The 13,687-nt window shown below is 37.4% G+C and overlaps 1 protein-coding gene across 7 annotated transcripts; it reads right to left on the bottom strand.

The window, feature by feature from the left end:
• Positions 1–176: 176 nt before the first annotated feature.
• LOC125269966 (copia protein) lies at positions 177–13,282 on the bottom strand. Of its 7 annotated transcripts, none has more exons than XM_048193086.1 (4): positions 8,312–9,010; positions 7,965–8,101; positions 7,673–7,865; positions 177–2,218 (listed from the first exon to the last, which is right to left on the bottom strand). In XM_048193086.1, the coding sequence occupies exon 4, from the start codon at positions 2,176–2,178 to the stop codon at positions 652–654; it is 1,527 nt and encodes a 508-aa protein (XP_048049043.1). In that variant the 5' UTR covers positions 2,179–2,218; positions 7,673–7,865; positions 7,965–8,101; positions 8,312–9,010; the 3' UTR covers positions 177–651. The 7 variants fall into 7 exon arrangements, 5 of the variants coding, with proteins under 5 accessions (XP_048049043.1, XP_048049042.1, XP_048049044.1 ...); XM_048193085.1 differs by having other exon boundaries at positions 7,965–8,085; XM_048193087.1 differs by having other exon boundaries at positions 7,965–8,057.
• Positions 13,283–13,687: the final 405 nt, after the last annotated feature.

Genomic DNA, 13,687 nt, shown 5'->3' with positions numbered 1-13,687 from the left:
AAATAACAGCAGAGAATCATTGTGTGTCATTAATCGCTGTTTGTAATCTTCCTATGAAGAGACTGTCGGATCAACGCTCTGCTACATTTGTCTCAGATAAAGTAAATGCTTAACACAATCGGCGTCACTGTGATTGTGCATTGTTATTTTGGAGAGAAGGGTAGATCAGCTAGAGTTTGAAAGCTGCCGTCGCTTCTCTATAGTCATCGTGTTATACCCGCCAATAGCGAGCAAGGTGGATGTTAAGGTTTCATTTCTCTCCGTCATGCCTATGTGTAATATGTTGTTGTCATCCATCCATTAAAGATTACTACAAAATATAACTTCTTAGTATTGTTTTATTTTACCGTTTACATCTCAATGCACTGCCATCAGTGCTCGAGGGAGCAGCAACAGGTTCAATGTGAAAAGTTTTCTTTTTACATCCACTTTACTCAAGTCAAAATAAAAGTCCCGTCTGTTCACACATGCGCACAATGAACTCTTGCACATTTTTGGGTATACAACAGTCAGTATCATAATCTAACATAAAAGGAAAAATAATAATAATAATAGTAAGCAACATAATATAACATAAATGATGAGAACATAACTCAACACCCCCCACTTGTTCTCATCATCTTAAGCCATATATAATGACATCACAAATATTTAGTTCCCAAACAGAAAACATTTGAATTTTAGAATTTTAATTTTTGATACAGATTTTGTCAAAACGTCTGCCACCATGTCTTCTGTTGGGCAGTACACAATATGTATTTTTCCCTCACTGACAGCATCACGGATAAAGTGATATTTCACATCAATGTGCTTAGATCTAGATCTATTCACTGGATTTCTACTCAGTGCAATGGCCCCCTGATTATCACCATACATCGTGGTGCAAGTGTAAACACTACTGTCCATGCCATTTAGCAGTTGAGTTAAGTACATGCTTTCCTGAGTAGTGTTTGCTAGACCAATGTATTCAGCTTCGCAGGTCGATAGTGCCACTGTCGGCTGTTTCTTAGACTTCCATGAAATAACAGGGCCTTGTTCTGTCAGGCTGAAACAGTATCCTGAAGTGCTACGCCTATCTTCTTCAGAAGATGCCCAGTCAGAATCACTGAATGCTATTAGACTTAAAGTCTTGTCTGTTTTCTTGAAACAAAGCTCGTAGTCAGCTGTACCTTTTAGGTATCTCAGGACATGTTTAGCAGCTACTAAGTCATGTGTTTTAGGTTTTGCAAGGGTTTGTGACAGTTTACTGACTATCCAGCTAATGTCTGTTCTGGTACAGGTCATTGCATAGATCAAGCTTCCAACAAGTTCACGGTATTCTTTGGGGTTCTCAATCTCATTGTTGTTTTCTCCCTCATTCTTATCACATTCCACTTTTAATTCACTATGGGTAGCTTTTGGTTTACAGTTAGACATTCCAAACCTTTCAAGCATTTTGAGAATGTACATTTTCTGATTCATTTTAATTTCTCCCTCTTTTTGTTCAAACTGAATCCCCAAAAAATAAGATATTTTCCCCAGATCCTTCATGTTAAATTTGGACTTCATTTTTTCTTTAAAACTGTTGAGCTGATCTTCACTGCTTGCTGCAATTATCAAATCATCTACCCAGATGATCACTATGATTGTCTCATTTTCAATCTGCTTTCTATACACACAGTGATCAGACTGATTTCTCTCAAAGTTGTTTTGTTCAAGATAATCATTTAAAAGTTCGTACCAGTTCCTTCCAGACTGTTTTAGACCATACAGAGATTTTTTTAACTTGTATACTAACTTGTCTCCTATGTCAGATGTTTCTTCAAAACCCTCTGGTTGTTCTAAGTATATGTCTTCCTCTATTGGAGCATGCAGATATGCTGTTTTGACGTCTATCTGATGAACAAAAAAGTCATTCTGAGCAGCTATCTGCATTAATGCCCGTACAGAGGTGAGATTTGCTGTAGGAGCAAATGTCTCATGGTAGTCTATGCCTTCAGTTTGGTTGTATCCTTTTGCAACATACCTAGCCTTGAAGATTTTTCCTCTTTCTGCATTTTCTTTAAGGGCATATACCCATCTTCCCCCTACTGTCTTTCTGCCCTCTGGTAGAGTTGTCAATTCAAATGTGTCATTTTCTTTTAGTGAGTCCATCTCTTCCTTCATAGCATGTTCCCATCCGGGAGCATCAGGTGACATAAGGGCTTCTCTATAGGTTTGGGGAACTCCACACACTGCCCTGTAACAATAATCGACACTCACATTGGTTACATCATCTTTAAAGTCTGTCAGGTAATTTTGTAAATACTTTGGGGCTCTCTTTTCTCTTTTCGAGTGGTAATGTTTTTGACTAGCAGTGTCTGTTGGACCTGTACTGTTTTTGTTGTTTTCTGTGTCTGCTTTTTCCATAGTTCCATCATGTTCTGACACCTCTGTATTGTCTGTATCTATACTCTCCATTTTTCCATCTAGGACCTGATTTTCTGTGCTTTCCTCACTTTGTGGGGCATCGCCGCTGTTCTCACTATCCTGTGTCCTGTCTCTGTAGCTTTGGATTTCTAAGTAATCTTCATCGGTTTGCGTCTGTTGTTCAACACTGCTCTTCCTAATGAATTTCACCAATCTGTGTTTTGACACATTTCCTGTCTGTGGATTGTATACACAGCAAAATCACTGGAGTAAAAAGAACACCCACAGTGTCAAATTTTACACCAGCAAAGTGTCTATATGTGTCCACACTATAGAGGGTAAATTTTACACTTTTGATAGTGTTAACTTTTTGACACCCTTTGAGTGTAAATTCAACACTCATTATCGTTAATTTTAAACCTAGTCAACACTATTTATTGTTGTTTCTGCACTACACCAGTGTTAGTACTCAATTACGGTGTTAAAAATTAACACTCTCCTTTTAAGATCAACACCAGTGTAATTTCAATATACCAAGGATGAGTGTTCAAAATACTGATTTATAATAGCACTTTTGGTGCTTTTAATATATTAAAAGCACCAAAAGTGCTATTATAAATCAGTATTTTGTATTCAGTATTGAGTATTTACATAGACCCCTAGGATTTATAGTTACAACAGTTACCATCTATTAGTGTTACCATCCCAATAATCAGATCATAAAGTTCTGCAATGAATACATTTTATTTTTCCTTTAACAGAGCTACACATTTCATTTAAGCCAGGGACAGGGCACTCAAACTACCCTGTACAATGACCTTGTTCAACAAACAAAGCTCATACCTGCTGCTTGCAGTCTATATGATGCAGCCGTACAATATAAAACAGTCTGTAAGCATAAAACAATCAAAAATCGAAGAGCTTCAAGTATCATCAAAAGCTTCACATAACATGACAGGTGCATTATGGAATACTCTGCAAACGTAACACTTAGTTCCTGTTCATGAGCTTGGCTCTCAGTTTCTTTCACCTTTGGACTTTCTTCAGTGGTGTCAACATCTACTACTGTAGACTGTTGTCTGGAGGAATGTGTACACGTTGCTGAGAGCATCATCAGAGCTGAAAACGAAGTGCGCTTTAAAAAGTTCATCAAAGGCTGCCAACGACATGGTTCCCTTACATGGAATGAGCATCGGGTCAATCACAACGTAGTAACTGCTGATGGCCCACATGTGAGTTCCTGAAGCAAGGAGATATGGCTGGCGATGTCCCTCCAGTTTCTCCAAGTGTTCTTCTACGCTGCCGATTCACTGTAGGAAAAATTACATATCAAATTTACATAATACTATTCTTACTAGTTCAGGGTTTCTGCAAATATCATTAAAAGTAATTTAATGTTCTTTAAAGGGTTAGTTCAACCAAAAATGAAAATTCTGTCATTTATTTCTCACTCTCATATCATTTCATACCCGTAAGACCTTCGTTAAACTTCAGAACACAAATTAAGATATTTTAGTTGAAATCCGATGGCTCCGTGAGGCCTCCATTGACAGCAATGACATTTCCTCTCTCAAGATCCATTAATGTACTCAAAACATTTAAATCAGTTCATGTGAGTACAGTGGTTCAATATTAATATTATAAAGCGACGAGAATATTTTTGGTGCGCCAAAAAAACAAAATAATGATTTATATAGTGACCGATTTCAAAACACTTCTTCAGAAAGATTTGAAGCATAATGAATCAGTGTATCGAATCATGAATCGGATCGCGTGTAAAAAGTTGAAATCACATGACTTTGCCGCTCCGAACAGCAGATTCGACACGCTGATTCATTATGTTTCGATGCTTCCTGAAGCAGTGTTTTGAAATCGGTCATCACTAAACAAGTCATTATTTTGTTTTTTGCCACACCAAAAATATTCTCGTGGCTTTATAATATTAATATTGAACCACTGTACTCACATGAACTGATTTAAATATGTTTTTATACATTAATGGATCTTGAGAGAGGAAATGTCATTGCTCCCTATGGAGGCCTCACGGAGCCATTGGATTTCATCAAAAATATCTTAATTTGTGTTCAGAAGATGAACGAAGGTCTTACAGGTGTGGAACAGCATGAGGGTGAGTAATTAATGACAGAATTTAAATTTTTGGGTCAACTAACCCTTTAATGCCATAAACGACCTTAGCATTTTTTATGAACTTTTGAATTTTTCTTCATCTTACTGGAATTAAAACTAGGAATTGATAAGCATAATCGGAATCAGAATCGATAAAATTCAAAAGATACACAGCTCTATTAGTGAGCAGAAGAGACTTATTTAAAATTTAAAAAAGTAATGACTTTTAATTCTATTTAAAGGTTAGTTCACCCAAAAAATAATGTCATTACTCAGCCTCATGTTGTTCTACACCAAATTATAATAAAGTTATTTTTGTGAAATCTGAGGCTCCGTGAGGCCTCCATTGAAAGCAAAGCCACCGAACTTCAAGATCCAGAAAGATACTAAAAACATATTTAAATCAGTTCATGTGACTACAGTAGTTCTACCTTAATATTATAAAGTGACGAGAATTTTTTTTTTTTTTTTTGGTGCACAAAAAGTAAAGACTTTAACAATATCTAGAGATGGGTGATTTCGAAGCACTGCTTCAAATCTTTTTTTTTGAATCACTGGTTTAGAACGCCAAAGTCACATGATTTCAGCAGTTTGACAAATGATCCGAACCACTGATTTGAAACAAAAGCTTCGAAGCAGTGTTTTGAAATTGGCTATCACTAGATATTGTTGAAAAGTCACTGTGACAAGCAGGGCGGGGCGAGAGACGTGAGGGAACGACGCAAGGCCGGTGACATGAGCGATATTGAGCGTCAGCTGTACGTTGCACGGGTCTCTTATCTCTCACCGAGGAGCTCCAGAAGCATTAAAAAGGAGGAGCGATGACAGTGAAGGACGAGAGAGGATTAGGTCTGGACTTTAAGTTATGTTTTATTATGTTTGTGTGGGTGGCAGTTGTCCGTGAGGAACTGCCACCATTTTACTTTTGTAAAATGCCCCACCCTGCTTGTCACAGATGTTATTTTGTTTTTTTTTTGGTGCACAAAAATATTCTCGTCACTTTATAATATTAAGGTTGAACCACTGTAGTCACATGAACTGTTTTAAATATGTTTTTAGTACCTTTATGGATCTTGAGAGGTTCGGTGGCTTTGCTCTCAATAGAGGCCTCACTGAGCCACCGAATTTCATCAAAAATATCTTAATTTGTGTTCCGAAAATGAACAAAGGTCTTATGGGTGTGGAACGACATGAGGGTGAGTAATAAATGACATTATTTTCATTTTTGGACGAACTTTAAATAGAATAAAAAGTCATTAATTTTAAGACCCCTTTTTTCGTGAAATCTATTTAATGACTTTTAATGCTTTTCAGTGCCCCGTGGAAACCATGTAGTTTGTCTACCCACTAAAAATCACAAACTGTAGCCTGGCACATACCTTGTGAAATACAGCTAGATGGTTCATGACCTGAGCTGCGCTGATCTTCAGTTTTTTCTTTTTTAAATGTTGTGGTGGCAGGATATGCAGAAGCAGCAAAAAATATGTCATATCACTGTCCCACTCTAAAAAGAAAAAAAGTGGGTTTTTTTCCCCAATCCGTGCATCATTCATTCACTCATTTTTCTATATAAAACCAAAAATCAAAAAAAAAATAATAATAATTTTATTTTCCTTTTTAAATCCAAAATGAAAAAAACTGATAACGAGCCCTTAAATTACATTTTGGTTTTCTCACTGGATGCAAGTGGCTTACCGGAAGTGAATGTTACGCGCGCGAGGAAAGCATCAAAGCGAGTGACATGGCCGGACTGAAGTAGTTAATAATACATATTCTAAAATACAATAGTTAGAAAAATATGAGACTAAATAATTAATAAATATAAATGTGCATAAACATATACAATAAATGCAATGTAAAAGCTAAGGAAACTGAATCATCATATAGAATATATAAAGTTGCTAAAAATAGTGGCCATATATAGTGTTTATGCAAAAGTAACTAGTTATTATTATTATTATTATTATTATTATTATTATAGCTACATGAATTATTGCACTTATTGAAAAGTCACATTTTTGTTAGGGCAATATATTTATATTGTCCCTTAAAACTGTACTAAAATTTCGTATTTCGCAAGATCAAAAGCTATGGAAGCCCGTTTCCGCCACTAAATAAAAAATAAAAAGAGTAACTGCGACTTTTTATCTCAGAATTCTGACTTTTTTCTCACAATTGCGAGTTATAAAGTCAGAATTCTGTCATATAAACTCGCAATTGTGTGATAGTCAATTCTTTGAGAATTTTTTTTCCTAAGTCAGAATTGACTCTATATCATGCGATTGCAAGTTTATATCGCAGAATTCTGACTTTATAACTCGCAATTGTGAGAAAAAAAGTCAGAATTCACAGATGAAAAAAGTCGCAATTACTTTTTTATTTTTTATTTAGTGGCGGAAACGGGCTTCCATAGCTTTTGATCTTGCGAAATACGAAATTTTAGTAGTTTTAAGGGACAATATAAATATATTTCCCTAACAAAATATCTTTATTAATTCATGCATTTTATTTAATTACATGAATTAATAAAGATAATGTGACTTACTTTTCAATAAGTGCAATAATTCATGTAGCTATAATAATAATAATAATAATAATAACAACTAGTTACTTTTGCATTAACACTGTATATGGCCAATATTTTGAGCAACTTTATATATTCTACATGATGATTAAGTTTCCTTAGCTTTTAAATTGCATTTATTTATTGTATATACGTTTATGCACAATTATATTTATTAATTATTTAGTCTCATATTTTTCTAACTATTGTATATTAGTATATGTATTGTTAACTACTTCAGTCCGGTCATGTCACTCGCTTTGACGCTTTCCCCGCGCGCGTAACGATCACTTCCGGTAAGCCACTTGCATCCAATGAGAAAACCAAAATGTAATTTGAGGGCTAGTTATCCGTTTTTTCCATTTTTAATTTGAGCACAAAATTGAAAATCAGAAAACGAGTTGTTTTCTGTTTTTTTCATTTTGGATTTAAAAAGGATATATATATATATATAAATATAAAATAAAAATAAAAAAAATATATATATATATATATTTTGGTTTTATATAGAAAAATGAGCGAAAGAATGATACACAGATTTTTTCCCCCTCCCTTTTTTGTATTGTTGTCACACGAGTGCTCTGAAATTAATACCTGGGTGATCTTCTGAAGATTCATCATGATACTGATTCCTGGCAGACTTCAGCAAACTCTGGAGCACTGAGGTGGTAGTAAGGTCAAGGTTCTCTGCTTCTCTGATCACCTTTTCCTTATAGAATGTAGGCCACTTCTCCAGCAGTTTGAAAGCTGTTTGTGGACCAAAGAGGAGTCTAAAACCTTGAGCTATCTGCAGAAACACAAACAAAAACTTCATATTTCTGACAATCATATACTAAGTTCAGAGATATTAACTGTAATTGAAAAAAAAAAGGATGCCAATACTTACCAGATCTTTAGTGTCCAGCAGCCTTGGAAACACTCTGAGGATGGTGTGTGATTCATCAGGAAGGATTGTAGATGGGTGATCACCAGTCAACTTCTAAGGATGACAGCAATATCTTTCTACCCTGTTTAACAAATGCACTTACCAATAAATAAATAAATAAATAAATAAATAAATTGTATGAAAGATATTCACAAAATTTATATATACAATACTTTTACAATACATTTCTTGTGCAGAATTCATAATAATCATATTCCTTTATAGGACTTTAACACACTTAAATATCTAACTTCACATGGTTATGTTAGCCTCATGGCAACTTTACAGATAAAAAAAAAAATACTTACCTGAAGAAGAAAATTTTAAAAGTAGTGTCTCATGATCCGGTTGGTTCCTACACAAGAGAACGTACATCAAATGTATTGTTAAAATAAAGTAAACGCCATCAGAGGTATTTTATTAGTTTATGTGACACTTATCTCCAATGATAATAAGTGATTAACGTTGACGTTGCTGAATAACGTTAGATAGCGCGCGATATTACACAAACAAAACCCCGGAAATAGCTGCCCAATAAAACTTTAAAATCTCTCTTACTCGAGATGAAAGCGAGTGATAGAAAATTGTGTCTCAAATAACTGTAATTTTATATTATTGTTGGAATCATCCCTCAGGCCGGCTTGGACGCCTCCGTGGCAGAGCCGTTGAAAAAGGCCTCTGATCCATGGGCTAACGTTATGTTCAGCCTGCAGGCCGTATGTTCGACACACCTACCATATCAACTACTCCGATAAACTTCATGTTTGCACAAAAAGAGCCATATAATGCAAGCACAGAGTAAAACGCTTTCCTTGAGACTTGAACTTATTTGTAACAGACAGGAGCAATATTTAAAACCGCTTCAGATGGCGCGCACCCGCCTTGTGTAACGAACAAGGACAAATACATCATTTGCGCGTTAATACATCCCCGTATGTAAAAACTAACACTAAATTAATAATTTTGATAGAAGATGTCCATTAAACGCAAACTTTAAAGTAGCTTTAACTCACCAGTTGTCGTCTCTCATCCTCCGCATGGCACGAGAAAATGGCGTCTGGAAAAATCTTTCAGCGAGATCGCTGAATAAATGCCCGGATGTTGCAAATAACACCAGGGGGTGTTGGATACCTGTAACTCTGTGATAACACTGAAGCAAACAAGCTTTTAACACACTGATAGTGTTAATTTCTCTAAATTTTACACTATAACTTCAACACTTTACTCTAAATTGGCTTAACACTTGAAATTTAACACTGATGAATTTGCTGTGTACCAGATAAGCTGGGCTATTTTTACTATACCCCACAAATATTCCCTTCTCACATCTAGGGTCCAATTTCTTTTGATTGTGTTTGTACGCATAGCATTCTGATCCAAAAACCCACATTTTAGAAAGGTCTGGCTTTCTTCCTGTCAACATGAAATGTGGAGTATTCTTAATTCTGTCATTATAGCATCTGTTTCGGATATGAGTAGCAGTTTGGACAGCATAAGGCCACAGAACCTTTGGTAATCCCTTCTCCATTAGTAGACACCTTCCCATTTCAAAAATGGTTCGCCATTGTCTCTCAGCTGTACCATTTTGATGAGGAGAGTATGGGGATGATGTATCATGTCTTATACCCTTTTCTCGTAAAAGTGACTGAAATGCATTGCCTGTGTATTCTGTACCATTGTCTGATCTTATGCATTTCACTCTACCGTATGGTGCACAGTCTGCAAGAAACTTCTCTGTCGCTAGAGTAGCGTCACTCTTGTTCTTAAGGAAGTAAACAAATATTGCCCCTGAAAAATCATCTGTGAATAAAATTGCATACTTATATCCATCCTGAGAAGTTGGTTCAATGGGACCTGCTAAGTCAGTGTGTACTAACTCTAGGGCCTCACCAGCTTTTGTGTCAGTTTTCCTATTTCTGCTGTTGATGAACTTCCCCTCAGTACAAACGTTACAGTCTAGTTTGGTATTACCTGTGATTTTCATACCCTCTACCACTTCAGGTAATTTCAACACATCGCTAACATTACAATGTCCCATGATCTCATGCCATGTTTTAACATCACAAGTTAGACTCACTTTGTCCCTGGACATCATATCAGTAACTGATGTATCAACACAGTGTTTGTTGTTATTTACCATTTTCAGATAGTACAGTCTCTCATGCTCTTCTATGCGGAACACAGCTCCATCCTTGCTTATCAGTTCATTCTGTCCTTCCTGGAAGACCACCTTGGCACCATCTGTTGTAGCAGCTTGAACGGAGATGATGCTCTGTGGATATGATGGTATGAACAAGGCCTTCTTTAGAGTGATCCTGACGCATTTCCCTTCCACATCCAGCAGTAACACCTCTGCGTCGCCCCGCTTTAATGCCACGTTGTTCATCCTGGCTCCATCCGCCAGTTCCATGTAGTGTGACTTTGGGTCGAAACTCTCATCAAATTTCGTGAAATCATTCTTCTCTGTTAAGATGTGGGATGTTGCTCCACAGTCTACCATTAGTCCATTTTTCGTAATATTGTCTGGAAGAAATGTTTGACTGACTTTGAAAACAAATGTTTGTTCTTTCTCATGCTCCTCTTGTTTTTCTGCAGCCTGTTTCGCTTCGTCTTTGTGCCCGTCTTTTCTCCGGCGACATGTCTCATCACTGTGTGTTGAACTTCTATGGTAGCTGCACCACTTGGGTACGCCTTTTTGGCGGCAATCACGTGCAACATGACCGCGGTTTCCACATCCATAGCAGGTCACGGATGCTATGTTTACTTTCATCACATTGTCAGTTTTGGATTTATCATCAAATTTTTCTGTCTCTTCATAGCTTCTTAGTTTGCTTTTGAACTGGGTGAAAGTCAATTCTTCACTACTCTGTGTAGTATGGATAGCGAAAGGTTTGTAGGAATCTGGCAGGCCCTTTAGGATCATAGCTATTATCAGTCCGTCACTTATTACTTCTTTTGTGTTTCTTAGGGAAGTTACCGCTTTCTCAGCTCGGATAATGTAGTCTGTTATAGTCTCGTTAGATTCCTTCTTTAACGAAGTTAGTTCAGTGTATAGGGCGATAATTCTCGGCTTACCCTGACTGGCGTAGTGACTTCGAAGTATTTCCAGAGCTTTCCTGCCGTCATCAGTCGCCTCTCGCATCACCAGTGACAAGCTTTTATCGTCGAGAAACTGGATTAGTTCAGCGTAGCACTCCTCATTCTTTTCCTCGTCTATATCCCCGGTAGACAGTATTGTTTCTTTTAAACCCAGTAGTCTCAGATGACCAAGAAATTTTACTTCCCATAGTTCGTAGTTATTTTCGTCTCCGTCAAAGACTAGCCTCTGCCATCTTCCTCCTGTAACGTTAGCATTGGCACGCCTGGGCCCATAAGCTGTTAAGGTTTCATTTCTCTTTTCAATGTGAAAAGTTTTCTTTTTACATCCACTTTACTCAAGTCAAAATAAAAGTCCCGTCTGTTCACACATGCGCACAATGAACTCTTGCACATTTTTGGGTATACAACAGTCAGTATCATAATCTAACATAAAAGGAAAAATAATAATAATAATAGTAAGCAACATAATATAACATAAATGATGAGAACATAACTCAACAGTGGATAAGCCAGTCTGTGATTGGTTCCCGCAAAAGTGTAACAGCGCAGCAGAAATGAATGCACGGGTTTCCACACTGAGTTGCCGAGCGAAATCAAATCGCCGGCAGATCAGGTTGGGTTTACCCAGACTACAAAATAGCATTTTGGGGACAAAAAACATGAGACCTCTGAGACTGCACTGATTCTTGGGACGGTCCTATGGAGTCAAATTAATGCCTTAAAGTTTTGCACAAAAATAAAGTTTTGCAAAACACAAAAAAGAATTGAGCAATAAAAAATTTTTTTGCAAACAAAAATAAAGAATTGCAAAGGAAAAATAAAGTATTGAGTGTGTAAAACTGAGTGGCTACTGGTAGCTTTATTGGTTTATGTGAATTTGCCGGTTGATAACAAATCCACTACGGAGCGTCCGGTAAGAGACTTTCTGACAGATGTTCAGGTATGCGGGAATAACCCATTTATTGTCACCACATTTATTGGCTGGTTTGCATGTATGTGTGTGTGGTTTTTCTACAAGATAAAGATATAAGAAAAATATGTAAGTACAAATAACAAATGACAGTGGTCATAATAAATATAATAACAGTACAATTTCTGCACAAAGAATACACTAAATACAGTAATTAAACAATCAAATAGAAAAACAAATGTGCCATTATATGGAAAGATGCGCTACTAGAAATGACTAATATCAAGCAGTTGAAATTCGACACCTCTCAGCGCTGAGGACAAAGATGGAGCCGCTCTGTCTAAATTATTAGTGCGTATGCACCAAAAGAGTGCTCTAACTCTCAGAATTGAGCGATATAAATTGAATATATATATTAAATACACCATATAATGATCAAATGGCACATATAATTTGTCTTATAAACATAATAGTGATATATGTGAGGTAACTAGTATGCAAATATATATATATATATGAACACCTTTACACGCTAGTTCATCTTTGTCACTCACATACATAAACTTATAAACACTCGGGACAGTTCAACATTCACAAACAATGTAGAAAACAATATATGAACAGACTGTTACTCACTTTATATGCACGCACACAACTTTAGCAAGGTATAAATCGCTACAGTACAAGCTAGCATCAGTCCGCTTTCCCGATCAATATGACTCAGCTCAGTGGGCGGGACCGCTGATCTGCACGTCCTGTACAGAGCGCTGATTGGCTCGCTGGATGGATGCTGCGTGTGAGTCAACTTCAGTGTATTGCAAGGGGAACTAAGGCACGTGAATATAACCTGAGTGTGGCCTTTTTTACAGCCGCCTCCAGATTTCCAGAAGGAAATATGTACAGTAAAAAAAAGGCCTATAAACTATACCATTTAAAGTAGCTTTAATCTGGTATGGCAGGCAATCGGATGAGGTGTGCGACTGGGCATGTGTACAGTTTCTTTCCCACCTTAATTTCAGCTGTTCTTACTCTGCTGTCTAGTCCAGGGAATACTTTCAACACCTGGCCCACTGGCCAGAGTGCCCTGGGCAGCTGGGGGTCGACGATCAGGACAATGGTGCCAACCTGGAGATCAGATTTCTCATCTTGCCACTTCTGGCGGGTTTGAAGGCTGGGAAGGCAGAACCTGAGGAAGCGCTTCCAGAATTGGTCGGCAAGGACTTGGCTGTGGCGCCATCTGCGTCGACTGATCAGTTCAGATTCTGGATATATCACAGGAGGAAGGGATGAATCTGGCCGCCCCATGAGAAGGGAGCTTGGTGTGATGGGGTCTAGATCGGAAATGTCAGATGAAGTGTAGCCCAGTGGCTTAGAATTTAAGATCGCTTCAATCTCCACCAGCACAGTGTACAGTACTTCAAAGGTGACAGACTGTGCACCAAGTGTTGTCATCAAGGCCTGTTTTAGGGAGCGAATCTCTCTTTCCCAGATGCCACCAAAGTGTGGAGAATTAGGGGGATTGAAGTGGAATTGTATTTGCTGGCTTGCCAGCTGCTGTTGCAGTTCTGGGACGATAGTTGTGTATGCTTCTTTCAGTTCTCTCTCCACTCCTTTGAAGTTGGTCCCTTGATCTGATAATAGCTCGAATGGCTTTCCTCGTCTAGCAATGAATCGC

Source organism: Megalobrama amblycephala, linkage group LG6, assembly GCF_018812025.1.
Source record: "Megalobrama amblycephala isolate DHTTF-2021 linkage group LG6, ASM1881202v1, whole genome shotgun sequence".
NCBI classification, from domain to species: domain Eukaryota; kingdom Metazoa; phylum Chordata; class Actinopteri; order Cypriniformes; family Xenocyprididae; genus Megalobrama; species Megalobrama amblycephala.
The sequence above is the reverse complement of the archived record's forward strand: the minus strand, read 5'-3'. Positions and strand labels throughout refer to the sequence as shown.